The sequence below is a fragment of the Typopeltis vanoorti genome, chromosome 5, assembly GCF_054136105.1.
Source record: "Typopeltis vanoorti isolate ZY-2024b chromosome 5, IOZ_Tvanoo_1.0, whole genome shotgun sequence".
Taxonomy (NCBI): domain Eukaryota; kingdom Metazoa; phylum Arthropoda; class Arachnida; order Uropygi; family Thelyphonidae; genus Typopeltis; species Typopeltis vanoorti.
In genome coordinates this window covers 25,536,687-25,563,568 of record NC_143553.1, presented here as the reverse complement: position 1 = coordinate 25,563,568, position 26,882 = coordinate 25,536,687, and the positions used below count along the sequence as shown (strand labels likewise).

The 26,882-nt window shown below is 36.1% G+C and overlaps 1 protein-coding gene across 4 annotated transcripts in view; it reads right to left on the bottom strand.

Annotated features, from left to right (window-relative positions):
- Nucleotides 1-26,128, bottom strand: part of LOC150106269 (cytotoxic granule associated RNA binding protein TIA1-like) — a 665,834-nt gene extending 639,706 nt beyond the window's left edge. For all 4 annotated transcript variants that reach the window (XM_090392287.1, XM_090392288.1, XM_090392289.1 and 1 more), the window contains exon 1: nt 25,829-26,128. In XM_090392287.1, the coding sequence (XP_090248413.1) occupies nt 25,829-25,861 (33 nt within the window). In that variant the 5' untranslated portion in view covers nt 25,862-26,128. The remainder of the gene's footprint in view (nt 1-25,828) is intronic.
- Nucleotides 26,129-26,882: the final 754 nt, after the last annotated feature.

The window sequence follows — 26,882 nt, the reverse complement described above, 5'->3', positions numbered from 1 at the left end:
AAATAGCCCACCATATTGTGTGCAGATTCATAGCCGACCGACGTTGCGTCCAGAATTTATACTTCAGTTATGGAACACACTCCATCTGTTATCCCGGTGTGTGAAAACCCGTATAGGACATTTTCTATATTAAATGCGGCATTCTATAGAGGTGATGCCGCTGCGGTTTTGTATCTTTGCATTGTGATAAGGTTCGAATATTTGGACACGAGTTTGAACACGCAGAGGCCGAGCCTTACACTCTCGAGCCACGAAAGCGGAGAAAATGGTGGCAGTTTCCACGTTCTTGCAACTAAACGCTTGATGCCGTGCCGAACTGTTATCGCCTTTACGTTCACTACCCTATACCCTCCGCTGCCCCGAGGACCCTACAAAGCAAAGTAGCGTTCCATCCGTTTTGTTTGACTTCCCGCCCCCCGTTTTTTTACGTCAAGCAGAATATGACGCCCAACGGCCTGTGTGGTCGACGTACGTGTGTATGTTCGTCTGCCCATATACGTATGCACGCATGCATGCTTGATGTGTGTGTGTGTGTGTGTGTGTGTGTGTGTGTGTGTGTGTGTGTGTGTGTGTGTGTGTGTGTGTACGCGCTCGGGTGAAGGAAGCTGGGAACTCGATATCAGACAGTGCCAAAAGCTAAATCACCGATACACGCGCTAAGAACTGCAGTAACCTGAGGACCGTATGGAGAGGCCGTAAAACCTCGGCCATGCTCGGTCCGTCACACGGGGGAATTGGGGGAAAACGTTGCAGCAGAAGCCGTAACAGGCCGCCGTCAAAAACAGCAGCGGCTGGCGGCCAGCAAACGAGCCCCACTGTGAATAAAGATAACAAATAGACTATCTGTTATAGGCCGCTAGCTTGGGAAATAAAGTACACTCCACTCAAAATATAGTCCCCCGTAGCGTCGAAGCTACCGTTCCCTTCTCTTACTCCTCCTGTTGCCTGAAACGCTACTGGGATATTGCGAACATCACCGGCCCATTGGCAGCTAGAAAGTGAAACGATTTGAAAATATGGTTTTCATGTGTTTGTTTGCTGAGTGCGCCGCACACGCTCCTATACTTGCACTCCCTATCAATTTTTTTTCGCTGCTTCCAAAAGATTGGTCAAGTAAAGGTAATGGCACAAACTATTTTATCTATTTTATTCGTTTAACAATTATAAAATAATGATAATAATAATAAAAAGACGGCGGTGCTTTATTTTCAAATAACCAACATTTAAGCGAGAATCCAAAATACATCTACGGGACTTATTGAACTTCTGTATAAGTTTATGTACTGGCAGTGTTATGAAATATAGTTTGGAAAGGAAACACACTGATCGTCAAATTCTTATTAAAAGAATGTATATTTAAATATTTATATATTTACCAAGCAACTATCTGAACATTCATTTTAAGTCGACACACTTTTCTTTCTTTTAGAAATATGTCACATGGCTTCTAATGTTAAATAAGAAGAAACAAAAAATATCGTAGCGCAGTCATTTACAGAAAGAATAAAAGATATAAAATATATCCCGCAAAAAAAAGAAAAAATGAAGGAGAAAGAAAAAAGTGCGAACGTTAGAAAGACAAGTAAGCTAAGTTTGCATTTCAAATAAAAGTATCTTCTGAAAAAATATTTGCCAAAGGAGAACTCGAATCTTCCTTTCCCCAACTAAGAGATGTGCATTTTCCAAACTGTGAAACGGATATTTTACTATCTACTCGTTTAAAGGATCGGAAGGATGAAGGGTGGGGACGGATAATAACAGAAACAAAGTCTGGAAAAAATGTTTTTATGAGGTGTTTGTAGTTCAATTTCTAAATTTGGCATTTGAGCGAACAGAGATTAGAACGATTGTACGTGTCGTCTTAAAGAAGTTCAAGGAATGAATAATATCTGAATATTTCACAATTAATTTGCCTTCCCATGATATTAAAGATCAATTTGCTGTTTTCTGAGGAAGAGAATTGCACGAACTAGGAAAACATTTCTGGTTTCTTCCAAAACCAGCGATATTTTAAGTTTCATCTGATGTGTCTATTTCACGAGTCGCATGAGTTAATTTCAGATTATGTGTGTTCACGTTCTATAATCTCGATGGGTGATCGAGAAACCTTCCGCTATTTTCTTCAATCGTTTTAATAGATCGAAGTTTATTATGTTTTCCAAACGCGACAAATATTAATACTCCAATTACAACATTACTACCCAAGTTATAACAAGCTTAACTCACAAAAACACTTATAGAAATCCTCTCAGCTTTCATCCGATTATGATGAACCAGTCAGAATTCCAGAATTATTATTATTATTATTATTATTATTATTATTATTATTTAAGTTTTTCAATTTTGAATCAATTCTGAGGTTTTAAATTTCAACTCTGGTTGAAATTTAGAACTTGAACCAAAAATGGAACTTCACCAACCGGCACATTTTTCGAACTCAGATATTTGTAAGGTGTTAAATTACATATTTGAATATGACTTTTTACATAAAACTGAAAACTCATATCACAAGTTAGATTAAAAAAAAAAAAACTATAACGAAACAGTCCGCGACATAGCGGTAAAATCCTAACAGTTTTCAAAACACGCTTCATAAAAGTGTAGCAACAGTTCTCTAACAAGAACCCTTATAATAATTAACTCGAGTAAATAATGAAAGCAATTAGAAGAGCAGGAAAGATTCTTTTCTCTAATGAGTCAAGAAAGAAAGAAAGAAAGAAACTGCTTTCGCACAAGGAGTGCGAAGAATTCTCAAGTTCAGTATAAGAACACATAGATAGGATTTCATAATTGAAAGTATAGGGAATTAACGGCAAACGAACTCTAAGAGGAATTAGCAGCCAAACAGCATCAGCGCGTGTTTGTCTTCTATCTCGCGATGTGGTTTTGCTTTGTATCTTTCAAAACAGGCAATTTTACAAACTTAAATGATAGTAAGACGGTCAATCTTATTCAGCCACGAACATCTTAAGATTGTTGGCATTAACGCCAACCATCAAAATGTGGGTGTCACTGTTATGTAGGTTGATATGCTGCTTTAATATGTAGATAGTGGTGTGCTAAGGGGACAAACTGCCTTTACTAAGAGGGTCACTTTCAACGTAACTGTGTCTATTTTTATCTGCAGGCCACATTTGGCAACTTGCCTGTCATAGAAATATCACTGCAAATCCCTGTCAGATCTATCATTTGGGAAAGCCACTGGCAAAGCAAGCATAAATATCTTCTCATCTCAAATAATACTATGGAAACTATTAAGCATGTTCGATATCTTCAGTATGACGGTGTTCGGATATTATGTGTTTTTGCTCATTATCCGACGACCCTACATTGCGTAGGTTATTTGTACTCTCAAACTAGATTCCCCCTATTAGTCTTGGTTACGAATAAAGAAAAGTAAATGCGATTGTTGTATTTATAATAATTGTTATGAAAACAGGTTGCATTAATATCCCCAGCAAACGTTCGTTATTTAAACAACAAAGTAGTGAAGAAATAACATCAGACCAACGCAGTTCTGTAACAAATAAAATATTCAGTTAAATGAATACTAAATTTGAAAGTGTAATTCATAGTTCCCATCACTTTCCCCCACGCTTTCTGTCCAGGTGGCAAAAGGATTGAAATATATATCAGAAAGTGAGAAAGAAGAAACTGCAAGTTTTCACTTGTCGAAAAATCTGGATTAAGATTTTGACAAGTTATGATGAAATCTTATAAGTACTTTTCAAGTAAAGGAATTTACTTAGGGGTTGTTTGTACGGATTGGATGGTTTCCTCCCTGAAAACATGGATTTCCCCTTTCAAAACAAACAAACTAGCCAGCGAATGCAGCTAAACACAATGTATTCGTTTCCTAATTTTAGCAAGCGCAATTAATATATATTTTAGTATATTAAGTAATTTTATTGAGTAGGATTTCACAGGAGTAGTATCACATTAACCGGTTTTTAATTATCTATAAATTCAACTAAACAAGAAGTATTAAAAAAAGAAGATATATATTTATAGTTAAACGGTTCGGCATTGAGAGTTTTATGCTTGTCGCATAACAATAGTTCTGTAAGATAAGATCGCTAATTATTGTAATGTTCTCACAACGATTTGCTTTAGTTTAACCTCCCAACTTGCCTTGTCTCAGTACACTACTAACCTATATACATAAAATATGAGATATAGCTTGGGGGGGTTTTTGAATTTAAGATCAGGTTCTAGATGAAAATAGAACTTCACCATTAATCTGGAGACTTCATTTTAATTCCGAGTGCGCAGTAAACAAGTGGATATTCCAAGTGCTATTTTTTAAAGTTATATTTTAGTTTTTAGGAGTATGGATTTTTTTATTAAATATATTAAAAAATCAACAATAACCTATTTTACTTTTTTTAATCGTAATGCAATGCAGCATGAATTGAAAGACATTTCATATTTTGTTCATAACCCTGGAAAAAATATGAAATTTCCTTCAATTCATATTGTATTATGATTAAAAAAAAATAAAATAGATTGTTGTTGATTATTTTATTAATATGTTTAATAGAAAAGTGTTATCAGTTAATATTTTCCTTTGCTAATAATTAGTATAAAGCATCTAATAATGCCAATGTAAATAATGCGAAAATTAATTAAAATTAATAGATGCTAAAATCGATTGTTAGGAGCGTAACATAACGTCATAATATATTCTAGAAATTAACAGCATTATTTAATAAAGAACACTTTTAATTTTTATAGCTTTTTGTATCTTTATAGTCTGATAAAAAAAGAAGAAAAAAAGAAAGAAAGAAAAAATAATCCATTCATGAGTAATAAAATTTATTCGAGAAGGAACAAAAATTTCAAATTCAATAATATTGCAGCCACCTCATCCAGAGTACAGCAGAGGACGAATCATTTCAGCCTCCAAACGTTCCCGCTCATATTTCTTCGCTATCTTTCAATCTCCTTTACTTCTTTCGTTTTCTAAATCTCCCCGATTTTTCCTCTGTCTCTTGTTATCTTCCTTCTGCCTCTCACATCCAGTTATCTGCCGTTAGCCTTTAGTGTCCTTTCCACTCCCTTTCATAGATCAGACAAAGAGTAAAAGGTAAAGACAGTAACACACAACAGGGATCAGGGACAAGTGCTTCCGTCAGTTGTGCGTGACTTCACGTGTTCTCCAAAAGACAAATTCACCAGAAGAGCGTATAAAACGTCCCTGTATGCCTGAAACAGAACGTGCAACGTTCTCACGTCGCTGTAAACCTGTAAAGAAGGACGTTGTAAGGATCAGCTTATAGATTTCTTATCGTTACTTTCTGTTAAATCTCATGTTTTGTTACCGTCGGCATTTGAATGCAACAATTAGCTGGAAGTTTTTTCCACTGCATGTTTAAGCGATCACCACTGGGCGGTTAGTTATTTTTTCTTCTAAAATACAGTTTGAATTACTTTTTTCAAGAGGACGCAGGCACATGAAGATGATGGATCCATCCCGCCATTAAATTATCCAGAAAAGGCAGTACATGACTCTCTCTCTCTCCGTTCGCTTTGTTGATTGTCATATATTCGTCTAGTTGAGAAACACTTCCATAGCGCGATTTTAATACTTTTATTAACTTCTCTAAAGATTCAATTTTGATTATTCAGAATTACATTGAAGTGGATATCCCAGGAAAACACATTGCGTCAGTTGACTGCGTGTGTTCCTCTGGTCTTTGTCTATTCTGGGAAGAAAATCCTGTCATATTGATAAAACATCCGCTAACTCGCTTTCAGATGGATATAATAAATAATCCAGCTAAGCGAGTTAGCGGAGTTACCAATTTTAAATATGACAAAGGAACTGCGTGAGTGTAAAATATCGGTACGTTGTGTAGGTTTTCTGACTGGTTTTCGTGCCTGCTGAATAACCCCCCCCCCCCATCCGGACTGAAACCCACTCACTTGCCATTAGTTGAAAAGTTTTGCTCTCGTACGGAATTGGACCTAGGTCTTTTGAACCATACGGTGCCGACACCTCCGAATGTGATTCAACTTCGGCTGTAGCTCTTATAAATGTTTCTTTTGATCGAATTCGAAATCAGATATTTCCAAAGAAAAAAAAAATGATCATCATAATATGTTGTACAAAAATTATTTTAAGTACAGACATGTCCGCTTAAAAATTTACCTTCTTTACTAAACCTTGCGACCTTAACTTGCAGATGACAATACTACCCATCTTATCTTTCAATTTCAGGCACAGTGTAATTTCTCGGATAGGTAGTTTAGCTTCTTATAAACCTGATAAGGGATTATAGTAGGCAGTTAATCCAATCTGCACTGTCTGCTATGTCTTCAGGTAGGTTTGCGGAATGAAAAACCGGCCCAAAGTTTTTTCGGGAATAACAAACCGTGCCACTTCCTTATCAGACCAGCTAACACACCCTCACTTGAAAAACCATATAACTGATAAAAATTCGCGTGCTAGACGGGATTCGAATCCATTTCTGTTCAAACTCAGGACCTCGTCGATATTGACTTAACTACAGATAATCGATACTACTGCTTTGTCTTTAAATGGCGGTATAACACGAAGTATAAAAAGAACTGAGGATGAGTTGGCTATCTCATACCGGGATGGTAGAATATTCCCCTCCTGAACACTGAACTCTGGTTTTTCACTAAGAGAATACAGGCAAACCGTCGAGAAGAACATACGCAAGCAACAGACACAATACATGCCTTAGTTGCCTCGTCCCATTTCAAACAACGAGAGTGTTTGAGGTGTAATTCGGATGTGAAGAGGGAAATCGTAACCGAAACGGGTATTCCGATATATTTTGCAAACTGTTCTTGATGTTTACGAGGATGATTAAAATTCATTCACCAGTGCATTTGCTATCCGAATGAAAGGGGAGACCACGTCAAGTGCTCTTAAGACACATATCTGGCCTTTTTTCAAAGTCCAAAACGTAACCACATACTCAAACTTGCCATCAGCCATGAGATCACTACCCTATGATAACACTCTACAAGTTCCTAAACCATCCGAGACTGGTCATCCGAACCTGAAAGTGAAGCATCGTGTTCTTGTGAACTGGATCCAGTAACTCGAGCAGAGTTGAATTATCTTATGAAATCAGACACTTTAGCAAAACACAAGCCTTCGAATCTAAACTGAAAGGTTGGAAGAAATTATGTCGGAGAGAACCAAAATTTACTATTACCGCTTTCTGTGAGTAGTGACCCTGTGTGTTGCATCGATGTTCATGGATTGACAGAATAATTAATCATATTTTGATATTAATTAATATACCAACACTCAGTGTAATTATTAAATGCTATTATTTAATAATTATTAATAGCATTTAATATTAAGCCTTCCCCTCATGAGTTCCAATTCTTTTGTATTATTTTATTTTGAAGCTCTACAAAGTTACCACTCTAAAGGGTTTTTATTAATCCAATTCTGCACTATATTTGGCATAAATGCCAAAACGAAAATCACTTTTAAGGGTCAATTCCTGCATGCAATTTTGTTGTTCCTGGTTACAGCATATTTACAAAATAAATAAAATTTTTTCGAATGCTCTCAGTTCTTCGTAAGTAATACGCTTCTCATAGATAATTACATTTTTTTCTAATATTAGTTTGCAAATTGTAAATTATTTAAAGAGGACTTAATTAGAATTGATTAGAGAAAAAATGAAATAGCAATCGAAAGAGAAATCGAAAGAGAAAGCAATCAAATATCGTAGAAAATAATTTTTGCTTTTCTAAGTAACTGTAATGAAAATTAGCATTCTGGAGAAACTTAATGCTGAAAAGTAAAACAACGTAATTAATTCATTAATAATTTATCAATATTATTTGGGGGTAATTCCGTGTTTGCATTCTGTTCATTATAAAATAAACAACGCCGCTGCATCGGTTACCTGATGCAGTGGATGTTTTCTGTTTTGATGAGAAAGAAGTAATTGAATGAAAAATAATAACTGAATTTGAAATAAATGAAAGAGGAACCGAAGAATTCTGCAAACATAACTTAATCGAGTTAAAAGATCCTAAATCATGTAGTTTTTTGTTTGATCTATTAAAAAATTAGCCGAGTTAATAAAAAAAAATAAGGAAAATAGCGCATTTCAAGTCCCAAAGATGCCAGAACATCAAAAGGGTAGTCTGAATTAATCAGATGTCAGTTTCGTCCATTTCTTATTCATTAAATAAATGGTAATTGAAGAAATTGCGACCTCGGATAGGTTATACAAAAACACTCATATAAATACTTTTAACAAAACGAAAGTAATAAATACTCGAGTATGTTTTAATGATTACGGATGATTTGCATATTTCTATTATAAGCAGTAAGAGTTGCGTTAAAGTGCTTCAAAATAATAATAATAATAGTTTAGTTTAAATTGAAAATAATTAATACGACAGGAGAATAGAACTATTTTGTTCGAAACAGTAGTATTTACTTAGAACATGTTCTAAGTTTCAAAATTCAAGTGTAAATTAGCGTTCTTTATCATCTGATCTCAATTAAAAATAAGAATTCACATTTTATTATTAAACTGTCCGCGATGCACTTTCTATTTACCACTTGACCCAACTCTTCTTGAGCTGAATTTCGTTGAAATTGTCGATACATCTTAATGAATGCCAAGAGCTTCTCTAGCAACAGCAGACACAAAATTAGTCCCAAACACACATTACTAAGGAAACAAATCTTCGCGTTTATTGTGAAATCCTGGGGTACGCAGACAGGACGTGATAATGCGATAGTTGATTAGACAATTAACAGTTGATACTCATTTACCAATGACAAAATTTTGTCCTTGAGGTAAGGAAAGAGGCACAGAAGCCTTCAGCTTAAAATATTTATGATAATAAAGGTGCGTGATTAAACAACTTTCTAATCAACCGTCTTAGGGAGATAGTTAGATCTTAAAGTGGAAGAAGGAAAACGGTAACCTTAACAACTGATGAAGGAGAAATACAGCCAAGATAAGGAAGATGTCTCTTCTCGAGTGTAGCAGTTCCACGCGAACATTCCTCCTGGGATGCGACTCCGAATTTCAGCCGCTGGATCGCATCTCTATATTCCGCAAATAGTTCGTTATCTACCGTTATAAATGGCGTTATCATGTTTTGTTTATACACCCCTTGACGGCGTTCGTGCCTGTGCTACAAGGAATTACTACCTCAGTTGCCGTGTAGCGTTCCCGAACAGGCACATAATTAAAACTATCCAGAAGCCTCGGGGATTCGCGTCCCACAAAGATGTGATAGTAAACAGGGGTCTGGCCCAGTGGCCTGTCACTCCTCGTATAATTTACTGTTGTGCAAGCCCACATTAGGACCACTGACTAATTAGGCAGTAAGTTTAGATGCATAATGATTACGAATGGTAGGCCTAATGCATTAAGTGCATTTAGTAGGACGTTCAAATCCCTGAGAACCACCATCGTAGGTAAAATTATTCCTAAAACAACACACACACACACCTGATATGTGGCATATTGTCTTTAGATATTTTTCTATCCCAAGCTATCTTGCTTCTGAAAAATAGTAAATATTTTTCCAGATTCTGTTACGTAGCCCGAGACTCTGACTTATTTATTTGAATTTTGAGAAATAAAAATCCCTATAAATCATTTACATTCCCTTTCATTCTCAGAGAAAAATGATAAAATAAATAAATATCAGTCGTGTATCTTATTGCTAGCTATAGAAGTTTTCTGCATGTGCATCCAAAACAGTACGTTGTTTAGATGCAGCGCTATTTGATCGGTGAGTGTGGCAAATATTTGATCTTTAATGTGAATATTGCATTCCTATTTCAGAAACACTTTTATCAACACTAACTGCACATTATACTGAATTACAGACCACAAAAAAAGAGAAGAAAATGAAGAAAAAAATTAAGTGATTGCATTTTAGAAGAGTTGTGCGCAATAACATATTTGAAACATTGACTCTTCAGGATAGTTTACATCAAGTTTTTTGTCTTGAAGCTAATTAAAAAATTATGCACACCCACGCGCGTATAAACTATTGTGTTCCCCTCAATTTTGGACGCTGTTAAGTGTTACGGAGCTGACAATACATGAGTAGAAAAGTGCTTGAAGCAATTACCCTTTAGTCCATTGTTCTTTCGTAACACGTAAGATTAGGGAAGTTATTGGAGTAAAAATAGATAAAGGAGAAAATCGCTCCAGGTGGTATTTGTTTGCCACTTATCATGCATTTTATTTCGCCTCTTAAATTTAAATACACACCACCAAGAAAATTAAGTTGTACTGCTTTGTGTAGTAAAAATTAATAGCCCAGCAGGACTCACACTGCACAGTTATTATTAATTTGTAGCATCCGTTTAAATAAGAGTTTTACCTTTTGTCTACAGACGTGGAAAGAATAAATATTTCGGTCGTAATGAAGTTTCATTAGCAAGCTACTGCTAATTATCAGAAGAAGAAGAAGGGAACACCAGGTGGATGGTGTAGTAGATGACCATAAATTATTCACCTCGCCTAGAAGAATCACAGGTATTCATAGTAGCTAAAAATTCAATAATGAGAATATTGTAAAGGGCATTTTGTCAATGCCTTATGCACATTTTGCAGCAGGTGTAAGAATTAATGCTTGGATGGCTGTACAATTCATTCTTAGGAGCACTGGATAACACAGAAGCTGTGCTTGCCAAAGGTTGAACAGCAATTCTTTGTTAATTATTAAAGATAATTAATTATTCTTCATCTTCGCAAATGTTATTCAAAACTTATACATGATACGCGGAAAACAGCTCCAATTAAAGAGCTCGGTGTTCAATTACAATACACAGACAGAAGTGCTCAAATGGTTAGGATAATTAGAATGAAAGGATAACTAGGATAAAAATAAATAAATGGGATATCGCGCATACTATGCGATCCAATATCGATGTGCGGTGATGAAATGAATATAATGCGACTGGTTTGAAAAAAGAATGGTTACATACAGAAACCAAGTTATAAAATCAAACTGTGGCCTTATATGCCATTCAGCAAATCAAATAAAAAATTCTTAATATTTTTCTGTTACTGAATCAAATCGTAATGCCTTTGGTTAGTCCGGAAGGAAGAGGTTAGTTTGCCTCTTCCTTCGACTTCAATTTCTGTTCTGTATGAGGCAACTATTAATATTAAAACCTATAACTTAAAGCACTAGAAATATTAATTTATAGGGATGTTGTTTGGACTAAGGCGTTTAAGGTCTTCTGGTGAATAAATTGTGTCCATTATAGCTATTATTCGCGCTCATTCTCCGCCAAGTTTGTCTACTTTGCTGAAGGAAGGGAACCCTAGTTTCTGAAATGAAACATCCGACTATCTCCTAAGAGAATGACTCACTTCAGCCGAAAAAATGTATTTTATTTTTATAAATCAAACTTTTGTTTTTTCTACGCTTAACTATTTATATTTTCTGTTTTATATAAAAACAAAATAAAAAAAAAAACGTATCCTACTCAAGATACTTATGTACTATAGGTTTATATGCAATCTTTTACGGATGGAGCGTTCGACAAAATAAGAATCTCTAAATGGTTGCTCGTAACCTAGAAACAGAAACAGTTTTGAGATCCTTTTAAATTGTGTTTTTATAGTCTCTGAGATTCTACTGTCCAGTGTTAGATATTATTCCCCACAAACCTCTATGCAAATATATGGTTTTATGTGTAGCATTTATCACTAAGCAACAAATTTAAAAATCAAAAGTAACCATATAATGATTCTGCTCAATATGATTTCAACCGTCAAGATTTACACAGACTCATTTTGTATACACTCGTTTGATTATTATATGGAGAACCATCACTACGCAGACATCACCTGCTATTGGAACAGCAATATTAATCTGTCTGCCTAATTATCTTGCAAGCAGGTCGCGTCATTTCTACTGCTTGCACTTTGCAAAGGAATTCAGAAATGGAACTGAATTACTGGGACTATCATTCGATTTGTGGTTGTTACCACTTACTGTACGTATTATAGATAATACGATGTTTCGATAGGCATCTTTCTCCCCACCCTCTCATGCACCTAACTTTCTAAAATATTGGGAAGTCTTTGAAAGTTTTAAAGATCTGGCTTCGAATTCCATCTAGCACGCGACAAAAAGAACTCCGGTAAGAACTTTTTAATGAAGATGAGTTATTTATCCGATCTCATACGATGACGGAAGGGATTTTCTGCTCGGTACCTTCGTTATTTTTATCTCACAGAACAGGTACACCAGCCTAGGAACACACAGAGTTTAAAGGCATGATACAGTTTTCATTAGGGTATAGAAACAGAATGGTAGCTGCCCTCATTAAATGTCAGATGAACTCAACTCTGCTAAGGAAGGAAAGCAAAGATTCCGGAAAACGATGATAAAACTGTCTTGTTTAATCCATTTCGACAATTATATCAATTCTTTTTGCGCAGAAAGGATATAAGATCATTGTGAGTTTTACTTAAATAATAGTTTTATAACCAACAGCGTAAGATACTGATGATATAATCTGATCAGAATGGTGCAGAAAATAAAGAATTGCTTCATCGCAGCAACTGTTTAATAAGCTAAATCATTAAATACCTTTATATACGTGCATGCATAGTCAATGAACATCACGCCCACAATTTCCAGTGGATCATGTGATAACTTGATAGATCAGCAAATGACGCAAGTTGTAGTTTATTGCCTAATGTTTCCTTCTAGTGTAAATCCACACAGTAGTAAATCGTAAGAAGAAATAATACTTCAGTAATCTGGATGAATACGTGTGGTAATTTGTAGATACACAAACATGACACAAACATATGCGTATTAGAAGCCCAGTTAATTCCTTGTTAAGTCATTTGCGGTTAAGTTGTCAAAGCTGGCTAAATCGAATTATTCACCGTCCTACAACAAAGCACACTTTAAAATCGTATAATTTATCACTGTCTTCATCTGCTGTAATATAAACCACAAATCAGGGAGACTGATGAAATCCATGCTGCAATAATGACCTCTCATAAAGGTCACAAAGACCCGAAATATAAAATGTAAATGTATTACCAGAATAACATGTTGTTATGTGATTTAAAGAAATAATTTCTGGGTAGCATAAATAGTGAAGGTGTTTGAAAACGGAAAGAAATCTTGATAGTAAATTAGCGAAATGATTATGGAAACTTGTGTGTTCGAGAACCCTAAGATTAATATTTTACAGGAGATGCGTGAAATGCTTTATTATTATGTACAAAGACGTTACCATAAATTTTTACATTCACAATTTAGCTAAGTTTGGAAAGTGAATTAGAATAAGACTGTCAGATTGAAAATCTCGCGGCTGTTTGTGATATTTTGACGGATCGGCAGCTGTCGTAGGTGTATAAATTATAGCAAGCCAAACGGGCCCCAGGGCATGAATCTATATTTCTTATTTTTGCTTCTCAGGATTTACAAGAAACATCCGATTTTACGATAAAAACTAAGAGTTGATTTAATTTTATATTTTTTTCCCCTTTAGTTTCTGTAGTAAGAAAGTTTTGATTTCTTATGCCACATGTTTTTCTTACGAATATAAAGCTTTGTGCTTTACAACAAAAATGGCTTTTTCTTTTTTAACAATATCAAAGTTAAGTCTCTCCTACACACATACACACAAAGCACTTGTACAAGTGGGGTAGGAGAAGGGGGTAATGGGGATAAAGAAAAAGAGTACCCTAACAATTTCAAATCCATAAACATTTTGGTTTAAAACGTTGGAAAGTTGCCAAAGTCTGGTCTAAGAAACGCACGCATAGTGATGAAAAAAAAAAAGTGGTGGGGAGGGTAGAAGGCCTAAGTGGATCACCAAAGTGAATCAAGACATAGATGCGCAGAAGGACACATCGAATGAGATAGCAAATACTAAGCGAAAAAGATGCACGCAGAGTGGACCATAAAGGAGGTCGAGTAGTTTACCCCCCACTTTTCATCCAGCAGATCTGCTGCAATATGATTTGGGGTGCGGAAGAAAAATTAAGATTGGACGAGAAGATTTTTTTAAACTATAGGATTGCCCTTTAACTGCGGCGCCTCCATCAGTGATATGTGCAAGTTACCCCTAGCCCGCAAATACAGTAAAAATTCGTGCGAGCAAAGCATATTCAAACAGACGTTGGTTTGGGAATAAGTACTCTTTCAAAATCTTGGGTTATTATGTAATGTTATTTTCAGGAAATTGGACCAGATCACGGACACATGGGCTATTCATGCTTTTGTCATATGCAAGCTGATTGAACCCAAACACGTAAGAGATTGTGCAAATATTTTCTAGCATTAAAATAGCTTCACTTTTCATGTGTGTGCTTCATGGAATACCAATTAATTACTTTTAATCTTATTGTATCCAATGAATGCAAATTATTTCGTTCCGAATCTTTTTGTGCAATATTCACTGAGTAATATAATGTATGAATCATTCTACGTAATTAAGTCTCTGCTAAAGAATAAACTATTCTCTTCCTAAGTGTTTCATTTATTTTTTTTTATCAAATCCTTATTCTTCGATTAAGCAAGAGCTTTCACTGTAAAGGAAAGGCAACAACAGCTATTTTATTCTTGAGTTATAGCGGGTTTCCTTCTTTAGAAAAACGTATAGTCTCAAAGGGGATATATATACTAACTTTTCCTACTGCAATTCATACACAAGCATCTCGTTTTCGGAAAGAGAGAGAGATTTTTTTCTCTCTCGCTCTCCCCATCTCTGTGGTTATGCACATTATTTATGTAAGGTGAGACGATTTTCTTTGAGTTTCTTCTATAGAGGAGTTAAATCTTCCACAGTGATTATTTCCTCCCACTTCCCTGATTCTTTCTTTCTGGAATCGTCTACTGGAAAAAATCTGAAGTAGACTTTCTTTCACTGCTATACTCAGATTTCTTACAGTCTGAATTTTTCTTTGCTTCCTAATGTACCTGTCTTTCTCAAAAACTTGGAATTATTCCGTCTACTTTTTAGAACGTTACTGTAGGATGTACCAAATACACCGAAGTATTTTAATCATTATATACTTCTTATGTACAATGATTAAAATAGTGTACATTCGAATAACTATTTCTTGAAGGTTGGAAACGGAGGACTACCAATTCAAAAGTGACGAAAACCAAAGAAACTGGAAAATATGAAATATTGTGTTTCCTTTCATTAGTTAAGTTAAGGATATTTATCTCCGTGAATGCTATTCCCTCATTCCTGGTAAGTGATGCGATGTTTCACAGTCCGTAACCATGTGTACAAAAGACACTAACATCCTGCATAATTTCCTATACACAAACCTTTTCTCAATTAAGCTTTTATCATTATCTTCAATTTGCACCTGACTTAGCAGAGGGGTAGTTAACGAATTTTATGTGTTTGCAGCGGAGGGGCACGCGTGACCACTTAAGCTATAACAAATTAAATGAGCCTCTAAACAATCAAGTATAAACCAGACGGTTGTGAATCACGATCAGTTATCTGGACAGTACAGTTTAACTAAGCTGCTTTCACTGCACATACACACATGGTTTGTTTAAATACAAACGGAGAATTTAGGACATCCGCTATTACGTGCAGATGTCCTTTCCTCTCCGCTACAAAACCGTGTAATTGCTGAAGATTAATGCAATATTAGTTTCCTCGTCGTGACGTCACTCATTACGTATCCAGGGGAAGAAACACGTGATTCATGTTCCAGACAAATTTCGACGCTATAATATCAGTTACAATGACTTCCATTTCATCAACCTTTTCCTTTCTCAATGCATCGGAGTATGTTTTATTTATCTTGTGTAAACATACGTAGCTGCTTGGGATGAACTTCCAGTAATGAAATATTTCAGAATTTGCTCATCGAGCTCTTAATGTCATTTGGTTTACTCTTCTTATAGGACAAAATGCGCCAACACAGATGCACATGCCTTTGTCCGCGTGTCGTTAAAGAGCGGACGTAAAATCCCACTTATCTTCAGCAAACAACAGGTGTAGCAAGCCGTGAAAACGGCTTCGGTAGCGAGGGAGATGCTCCACGTGCCCGCACAAGGAGGCCACAACGACTCATAATTCAAGGGCTAACTGGCAACGGAGAGCGGTCTTTCATGGCTCACGAATCAAGCTACGATCTGAGATTCGTCGGCCAGAAAATGGGATTTGTACCAAAATGTGCTAGGGCCAAACGTTTGTCCGCACTTCCGTATGCAACAAGAGTTCTGCCCATTTATGGATGCATCAATAAATTCAACCTATTTCAAGATTGTTGTCCTCTTTGGAGTCGAGAAGTGGAGGGAGATACCGAGTATAAGACGGTTGTAGTCCCCAATAAACAGCTAACTGAGCACACACTTGGAGATAAGCTGCCACTAAAAGAGGTGCGCAACTTGCTTTAAACAAGTCTCTGCATGATGCTGTAGTGGATGTTTAAAACGTTTCTTCTCTTGAGATACTTCTGGAAATTACATAAGACGAGGAACATTGTGAATCCTTGTGTGTGTGTGTGTGTATACGCTAAACCCAAGTACTGCAAAATTCTTAGTCATGCGATGCGCGATCTTCGCAGAATAATCACGTAGCAGGGTAACGAAACAAAGATTCGAGAACTTGTTGCGATAATGGAGTTGCATTTAAGATCCAGTTAAACAGCGTTCACGGAAGAATACACGGCAGGCAGTGCATTAAAAACAACGTATAAACGGCGATGGTGATGCTTGCGTATCATAAGAGATCGGATGAAATGTGTGCCATACTCAGTTTGAAATGTTCTTACTACCGAAAGTGCCGTAATCATTTGCAATAGTTTTCACTTTCAGATCACTGTTTATTTATTGACTGATTTTTAATTTTTATTCCTACCTATGAAAGACTCGTAACCTATAGTGCATAGTATAGAACCATGAGCGAGCTAACGCTCATGGTTCTACACTATGAAATTTGGAAACTCTGCTTATGAAGGTGTGAATGATTTAGCGAATGTGAATTTTTGTTCAACCGAAATGAGAATATTAGCTTAAACATATCAATACAGAGTGAGGTGCACGAATATTATGCTGAAACTACCATCAGATGGTCGCTTCAACGCGTACAACGCAGATGAATTAAAAATCGGAAGAATTTGGGCTTAACGTAAACCCAGAACTTAAGGTAGCGCAAGTCTTGTTCATTCCCTGTTAATTTAATCTTGCTGGTTCGTGAGCCATCTGCAATTACTGAATTAAATGATTTCCATTTGACCAATTTTAATTTTTAAATAAATTCAAGAATAAATATCAGATGCAACTACGAGTAACGTACATTGTATTGCGTTGCATATTAGGTGACGAAAGCTAGTTGGACAGTACACTGTCTAGACACAATCTCGGAGTTTTCACATCCCCCTAGGCTCTCGGGAGAGTGTCTGTAGTTACGAAAACTGAAATAAGATGTTTTTTTTTGTGTGTGTGTGTGTGTGTGGAAGAATATTTCCCATACTACGTACAAATCGCCGTAGCACAACATGTTGGAATCCGTTAATCTACTTTGTGGTTTCCTGTGTAAATTACCAAACAAACGCAGAGCATTCGAGGAGACGTTACCATATAATGCAGAATTTCAAAATCGTCTTCTGCATGCAGTGAACTGTTACTTAAATGAATAGCGGAGGACATTTTCGTAATAAAGATAAATAATTCTCTCTCTGATGTCCTTAATAGCTTACCTTTAATGAATAATTTTATACCTAACTTTAACCGAACAGCAAATTAAACAAAAATTCTGAGCACACTGTAGAAAAAAGATACACCTAATGTAATCCTTATTTAAAAAAGTACGAAACCCATAAATATTGAAAGCGAAATTATAATACGTGTGGACTTATAGGTGGCATTCCTTTATTTGCTTATGTTTAAATAACACAGAAGCCTAAAGGTTTAACAGGTAAGAGTGGGTCACTAGGTCAGCGCCTGCTACTGTGCTGTGCTACGAGGTATTGATTAACCAATGGTACACAGCAAGATGTGAAACAACAGGAAAGCGTATTATTTATTATTAACTGAAACCGAACCATTTCCTAATATTTTGTTCCGACCTTATTTTTTTCAAACATGACAATAAATCGGCTATTAATGCACTGAATATCTACAGGCATAATTCCCTGTTAAGCTTATTACTTCAAGATGTCGGTACATTAAACTATGCTTCTAGTGTTAAATACGTGCATTATTTAATCCCACGGCTTTCACAATTACCGGTTTAATTTCGTGTTATGCTTTTATGACTTTAAACATATACAGATAAACATGCGATGGCAGTTAGGTCTTCTGGCCGTCACCGATTACGTTATTGCTTCCATTGTGATAAGTTTAGAATGTTAAGTAATGCAAACAGATAACACACCGGTGGAGCAGTTTCTCACATGGCCGGCAAAAATCGGAATGTCATTTTAATCTTTTATCAATCCACATTATTCAATTTCAGATATTCCAGTTATCGTTCGCTCTTGTATTTGCTGCATTCTTTGTTTCCTGTATGGCATTTTTTTCTCAGATTCTCTTCTCAAAACACAACTGATCGCTATTTCTATCCGTCACTCAGTGGATTTCTGAATCCATATCCATATTTCTCTCTCTCTCTCTCTCTCTCGCTGCTGTCACCACTTTCCTCTCACTTTCATCTTATCTCCTGTATTCTTTCTTCCTTCCCTTCTCGATTCTCCATCTCGTTTTTCGGTCCTTTCTACTTTCTTTCTCTTTGTGCTCGTCACTACTCGCTTTCTCAGTGCATCAAGTTATCACACCCGTTCAGCCGTCTTGCAGGGTGTTAGTTCGGTAAACCTCTATAAATCGCAGTAAGAGTGACACGGGAAAGCGGAACACGTGTCTTTCTTTATCAGTTTACCTGACATCTTATCAAAATTTCTAGTTGTGCGGAGCCTCTCTGTGTCAGGATTGTACCGATAACACAGCTGTAATGACGACTTGGACTCTACACTAAGCGATATCGGCAGCTCGAATTCTTTCTACAATTTTAAACCTTATGAAGTGCATTCTCCGAAGGCTTCTTATGCCACTTCCACTGATCTACTTCTCTCCAAGAAGGCATAAACACTAAAACAGAGCGACTTCGTAAGAATGAAGATTTGTGGACTCGACTTTTCTGTAACATCTGCTGGAATATGAAATAGTTGTATAGCACAGATTTCAAATATAATCACGTGATAATGGAATGAAATAGAAATATCAAAGTCATACGAAGAAAGGTTAGCTGGATGGTTTATGGGAAAATATGCAGGCGAGCGCGCTTACTTTTTTGATTACTCATCCTTACTAGTAAAAAACCAATGAAGTCACTTCATTGGTTTTTTACTAGTAAGGATGAGTCGTTTTATTAGTCATTTCTTTCTTCATATTCTCGGTTCGTTTAAGAAAATACTGTATACTGGAAAATATACGTATAAAAATGAAATTGCGAAAAGGACCAAATCAGTGGTCCTTTTCAGAGAACAAAACGTCTCTTCAGAGTAGAACTAAAATTTCAAAATGGTTCTGATCATTTTAATCAAAGCTCTGATAAAATGCTTATCTTGTTAAATGATGCGACATCAAATAAACTGTTACAGAAAGTTCCACGAGTTTCCTATATACTCGGTTATTTTTCCAAACTTTTTTTTTTTTGATAACTGTGCTAAACAAATACTAAGACAATGTGTGCTACATCTGTCATTATACCGAATGATGACAAATTAAGAATTTAAAATCTCGATAAATAGAAAAGTATTTCAGAATATTCGATAGAGAAAAGTTTAGAATATTTGCTTTCCTAATACACTGTCTTTTATTTTACTTTTTTTTCTTTAAATTTTAATTAATTATTTTTTTCATAACTCAATGATACAGATTTATATAAATATTGTTGTCTCAAAATATTTAAATAAAAATAACCTCATATTTAGTTTTGTCCTCAACCATATAGCAGTATAGTACAAACGTAGCATGAAAACGAATTTTGAGGGAGAGAGAGAAAGAGAGAGATTAATAGAACAAGTCATTTGTATCAATTGAGTCAACGGATCTACTATTTTCTAAATTAAAAGTATTTAATATCCCGATTCCAGTAAGTTATTTGAAAGTAATATTTTATCAACTTCAAAGAAATAAAATTTAACATGTCAAAAGAATTTGAATCCACTGCAAAAGTGAAAAGCATGTCAATAGGATTGTACTTCTTAAGCAACTACGAAATTGTCGGTAGAAACTAAAGTAAATATGCTTGTAACAATATAAATTGGATCCTCTTCAGAATATTGCGAAATATACAATAAGATTACTTGAAATTTTAATAAGGAGAAGAAATCAAAGTATACGAGCAAACAAGAGGACCTTGGAGAATGAAGGGTTCAAGCAGGATTATAACAGGATTCGCAAAACAATTCTCGCACGCAAGAATAGAAATTTTCATATGCAATGCGAGGACTGCTAGATGAAGATTAATGAGGAAGTTTGGCAGAGAGAAATTAAATTAGTGACAAAGTGGCTAAAACAGGATTCTCACTTGGTGTTTTCTGACTTTTCTGTTTAGGATTGGCATATCGGTTGGGTTTTGTTCAAGATGATTTATGTGTAGATATAACCAGCTGCTAGATTACTTATCTGTGTAAAAGTTAGACATTACAGATCAAAACATAAAACTGAATTTTAGTAGTTGAATTTTTTTAGATTATATTTTAGATTATATAAGGGCGAGAAATAGAAAAAGAGACAGATTATGTAACGTCAATAAACAAAATAATTATAGAACATCTTGTTCTATAATTATAGAACAAGATGCTTTCCTGTTGTTTCCATAAGGAAAGGTAGCTGCCCTAGTAAGTATTTATACCTGTAGATATATGGGCTCGCGAGGGCAGGATGGAACACTCGAGTTTCCAAGAGTCTCTACTCCGCATGAGACTAGCTAATTCACCTTTGATTGAAAAGCCCAAGAAGAGGTTCTTCGCGTCACAGCCAGGATTTGAACCCAGGTCTTCCCAACCAAAGGGACCCTGTCGAAACCAAATGAACTACGGAGGCTGTATTTTAAGGTTAAAAAACTTAAAATCAACAACATAGCAAACTCATCTTCTCTAAATATTCTAAGATCATATCCATAGACGGTGCATAACTTGCTAATGACACAGATGATTACACTGGAATGGTACTTTTCCTGAATATGTAGATACAGCTTTTATGCACGATCTATATTTGTAAGTAATTTGCTGAAGGATGACTGTGAGTTGCAATGATCCATAACTAATCTCTCATCGAAGTTTTATCAGTTTACAAAGTTTTATTTTTGTAAACTGATAAATGCGTGATTAATGGCTTTTCCTTGGAAGAATTCATAAGCATTCGTAACATAAACGATTTAGTCGTCTTAATATTAATGCTACGAATAGACTACAACCCTACGACAGAATTAAAACTCGCTTGTTGTGTTCAGTACCAAAACTTACGTTTGATGACTGAAGTAGAAGCGTATGTTGAAAAGCTCGATTTGAAACTAGATGAGCATTTTCATGCAAGAAAAATAGTTTTCTAAACAGGAAATATTTAAAAGAAATGTAGAAATATAAACATCCTGAATGCTATGTGACATTATGAAATATAATATGGTTATAAATGGAGATGTAAAGAGAATTGCAGATGTTTTGAGAGTACTGTGGATGGTGAGAGGGGATGTTGAAGAATGAGCGTGAGAAGTTGGAAAATACCACGTTCTGAACTTCGCAGTAACAAGAAAGATTATTTTAATCAGAACAGATTTCGCTTATCAGAAAAATGGAATTTTCTTGCTTTGCTAAAAACGAATCGGATATTTAATAATATTATTTATGTGTCGTGTCTCAAAGTTTGTGATAAAGTTTAGCGCCACGACAAAATTCAATTATCTTTTTATTATACAAACGAAAATCTATGAGAAGAAATTCAAGGGAAGTGTCGTACAGCTAAAAACTCTAAGTGAAACACAGACAAGATGAGTAGATCAGAAGAAAATCGACTACTGTTTCCCGTAATTTTGTTAATTTCAATGCCTTCCATTATTTCAAACGGAGCATTTCCCAGCTGTTTGATGTCTAAGGCGTCAGTACTGATTTACTACAATATATGTGATAAGGAGGATATTTGTATTATTATATTTAATGTGGAACCTGATCGGACAGGATAAAGCATAACATCCAATAACTCAGACACGTAAACGATACCTAGAAAGCAAAGTAAGTATATCAAACCTTATTCGTACTACACTTGCGATGATCGTTAATGTATACCAAAATAAGAGAAAGGCGAACTAATCAGAAATATTCTGTTGTTGTACGGTATATTTATTGCAATTATGAACAAGAGTGTGTGTGAGAGAGATTGCAATAGTCTGCAAAGCCTCTCTCCAGTATCATTCGTACGTAATTAGAAGCTGGTACTGCGAGGTACTAATTACGTAGGAAAGGCAATTATTACCACATTCCAATTATAGTAGGTGAAATGTAAACGCATATGTTTCCTCTTGAAACAGATTCCATTACACTTAATAAGCAAGTGACATACCTTCACTGTTCATTGCTAATACCCCCTTCTTCTTAGCCAAGTATAATTCATACCATCAATCATTAATTTCCTGATAGTTATATCTCAAGACGTAATTCGAGGATGGTTCCGAATTCCAAGTCTTCTCTGACTTTTCTGACCTCCCATTCTCTCCCGGAAGAGTCTAATTATGCGATTTATTCTTCAGATTGCAAAGACTCCAATATTACTGACTGAGAGGCTAGAAGCAAACAATCCCACACTGTATATATATCTGCGATAAGCATCATATAGTCCCTGCACTTTGCAATATAACACAATGTAGTCTATCTTAGTGCTCACCAAGTAAAATCATTGCCAATGGTAACAAACAGATTAGCTGGAGTCACTTATAGATGAATCTAAGTCACATTCTGAAACTTAACCTATTAGATATTTCTAATAAGTTATACTTGCATATTTGATAGAGTATTACAGTGCATGATATCGTACATATGATAATATTTTAATATCTCATTCTTGCCACAAACATTTCTCCCCCCTAGATATCAATAATTCCTTTACGAGAAAACACTGTTTAGAAAAACTCATTGTAAAACGTACATCTGTGGAGGCAAACATGACCGATACTGAAGTCGAAGTAAATGAGCAAACATTTCTGAATTTTGTTTTTCCACGGGTCAACAACGTTCTTGTTTCAACTCAATAAAACTTTAACCCATAAGAAAAGTTCAACGAAAGTCCAAACCGATGCGAACACGAACAGACAGCTTTAATGTCGCAATATAAACTGCATAACCCGAAATGAAGAAGGTTTATATGTTATACTCTGCCAAATGCGTGAAGTTTCGTACGTGTTTGAAATTCGAATAGCTGCACCATTACTTTTCCATTCACAAAATAAACATCAAAGGATGTTTTACCAGCATTTCTTTAGAAGAGACAATAATGACTGTCGGTGAATACTTTACGCGCGCAGGGATAAACGAAAGCAGCGATACTAAACCTTTACGAACTGGACTAGAAACAAATTCTGTTGTTTTTGGGGAATCTTGAAAAAAAAAAAATGAAATTCTCAGTTATGTGGATTGTTTTTCGCTACTTATAGCTTTCGCAGATTGGGTACTACTGCACTCTGCTTTATTCGTATGCAAAGGCTAATTATCCTTCCATCTGTAAATGGCAATTTATAGATGGAAGGATAATTGGTCCGAGTTTAACCGAAAAAAAAAATCTTAATATGTCTCTGATCGCTGGTCCTGACAATGGATATATTTTTGAAATTTGCTACACGATTTATTTTTTATCAAATAATGAAAAGAAATACATGTGTGCGTGTGTGTTATGCAAAACGATTTAATGAACTTAACCAAACAATTCTGTTCCAGTGACTGCTAACAGAATATTTGGCACCTCGTTTCAAAGGGTGTATGATTATTATTATTATCATTCTTTCTATGCTCTAGAAAGAAGCGAACAGAAAATTGCTCTTGCAACAAATAAAAAAGTAAGAAAGGAAAAACTTATAAAAACAAGTTAACTACTTGGAGACGAGTAAACAATCAATATCGTTATGCGCACTCATCTGGATCAGGATATAAAAGAGAAGATTGGAGCAAAACTTCGCCCACTGAGATATTTTTTTGGGTATCCGGTGTTATAAGCACACCACTTTTCTTTGTGTGCAGTGCTTACTTTCTTTCTTGAACGAATTTTCAAAAAAGAAAGTGCAGGTGTAGAACTTTCAGACAAATAGAAGGAACAGAGTGTGTTAGAGCCGGGCTTGTAATAAGAAGATCACAACGAAATAGCTTTTCTCTTCCCAAAAAAATCGGCTCAGCATATGAAAGTTATGAGAGTTTTAAGTTCTGATTAAGAAAAACTATTTATCGCTGTACGAACAACAACGAACTACTTAAGAACAGTCAGTGAAAGTTAAAAAGGTTTAACAGTTCTCTTAAGAGCTCATTCAACAAGTTTACGATATTAATATGAAGCGTGTCGAATAAATTATATTAAATTTTGATGTCATAGATAAATATATCATAATATATGTGCCATTATTACAGATATATTTATATTTTAACTTTTAACTTTCATGATACTGTCATTATACATACTTAGTTCTGAGAACTGAATTTAAGTACTGTTGTGTCTCTCTTTTCATGGCTCTTTGTGAAATTGTGGCTCCGAGAATTTCTGACAGCAAACAGATCTTGCAACTATAAAGGCAAACAGGAAGTGATATGGGAAAAAAAAATACCCACATATTCTCGCATAAGCAGTTTCCCCCTTTATTACTTTAACTTTTATTTTTAATGCGAGTTATAAGCAGTTTTACGATGCAGTTCTTTGTTGAAAAGCACCCTTTATCAAGTCATCATGCCGTGCTTCTATCAGAAGTAATAACGATTGACCAGAATGTCCTCATATGATATCCGTATTGACGTCGGGGAAATATATAGTTGTAATATTTGAAAGAAAACGTTGTAAAAGTTCGCCGTGCATCCATTACCAATAAGTGTTGCGTTTACTTTGCATTCTTTTCGTTAAACCGACAAGCCAGAAAAAAACCGGTGACCGATTATTTGGTCGAAAGATGTATATAAATTAGTAATTAACTAGCACGCTTTGATTGTTATCACTTCGATGTTTATTATAATAATACATTCCGACAATCTCGAGTCTGCGTGATTATTCATATAACTTTCCACAGCAAATACTTTTCAAATCTACTCACATTAATTTGCTATTATTAGTGATGGCCCCTTAATAATTAACACGACCGTTATACCATCAGATCATTAAACTATACCACATGGATCACAACGAAGCGACATTCTTAGGTTCCCCAAACTTCCACTCTTCTTTGTCTTCGCTGTGTGATTTGATTATCCGAATCCCACGTCCCTTATATCTTTACGATATTTCCGGGTACAAGAATTTGGATAACCAATTAGCCTCTTCAGGACGCTTATTTTCCCTGCAAGCAAAGTAAGGCCACAGCGTATTACCCACCTCCTTCTTTCCTAGGACTTAACCCACTTGAAAATTGCTCCGGAGCAGTTAAAAGAGACTGGAGATAATTAAATGAGGTAGATTACTTATTCACGGCGAACAATATCGACCCTACTCGCGGACGACAGTACCGTTAGTGTAATTTATGTATATAGTAGACGTCATACAACATACAGCATATACACATGTACGCCGCAGTCTATTACAACTTCCTCCCCTCCCAACAACAACTAAAAAAGTCCTTCCTACTACACTAGAGAAAAGAGCAACATACTGTACTTACGATAGGCGTTTGTGTTGCCATCTCCATTTTCATGAGGAGCCACGGGTAGATCAGGGGCGCGCGCACGTTGGACGGGCGGTCGATGCAGTCCTGACGTGGCCAGGAACAAACTTCAGGCCCAGGGGCAGCCAGGGTAAAGGATTTCTTCTCGAGACCCAAAAAAGACAATCTAACAGGTGGTCGCTGGGGCTTCCCCAGCCCGGAGTAACAACAACAATAACAACAACAACAACAACAGCAGCACCAGCAACAGCCACGACGTTTGGCACAGTCAGACGGCTGACATCGCCCACGGCACGCGGCGACCTTGCAGGAAGCGGAAATGGAGCGGCCGACTGTACGAGTAGCAGCCGAGAAACGTGGCTCTTCGGGCGGCAAGTTGATGAGGTGCTGCCGAACCTGGCTCTTACCTCGCGCAGTGGCTCCCCCACCTAGGAACGCAAAGCAACAATGAGCTCGCGTGAACTGTACAGTGTACACGCACGCGCTACGCCCGGCGCTAGCTGTTTGCTGGGTGGTTGGCTGGTTGCTAAATGCACGGACGGCAAGTAGGGGATCAATTATTTATTGCACGAGCGGTATGATAGAATGCAGCCCTCGGGTTTAGAGCTATGATATTTGTCGGGAGAAAACACACGCACACACGTACACTATCTATCTATCTATCTGTCTGTCTGTCTGTCCATCTCTGTATCCAAACTAAAAGCCGTCAGTGAGTTACGAATACTACCAATGACCGCATTGTCAGCGGGCTAATGTTATAAGTTAACCTGTTCCGTTATCGGGTCCTATCTGCTTTCGCTTAGAACGGGGGAGTCGGATATCTGCCGCAGTTGAGAGGTAATTAGCTTACTGCGGTTCTTTGGCACGTTTCATTCGTTATGAAAGTGGCGGTCAATGAGTGGCAGCTGTAAGGGAACGCAACGGAAAACTTCATTCGGCATACGTTTGATTTATTTTTCTTCTTTTTTCGAGACTTACTCCTCCTCCCCCTCCACTTTATTAATTGGTCGACACCTGACAGGACAAAAAAAGGATTTGACAAGGGGACAGC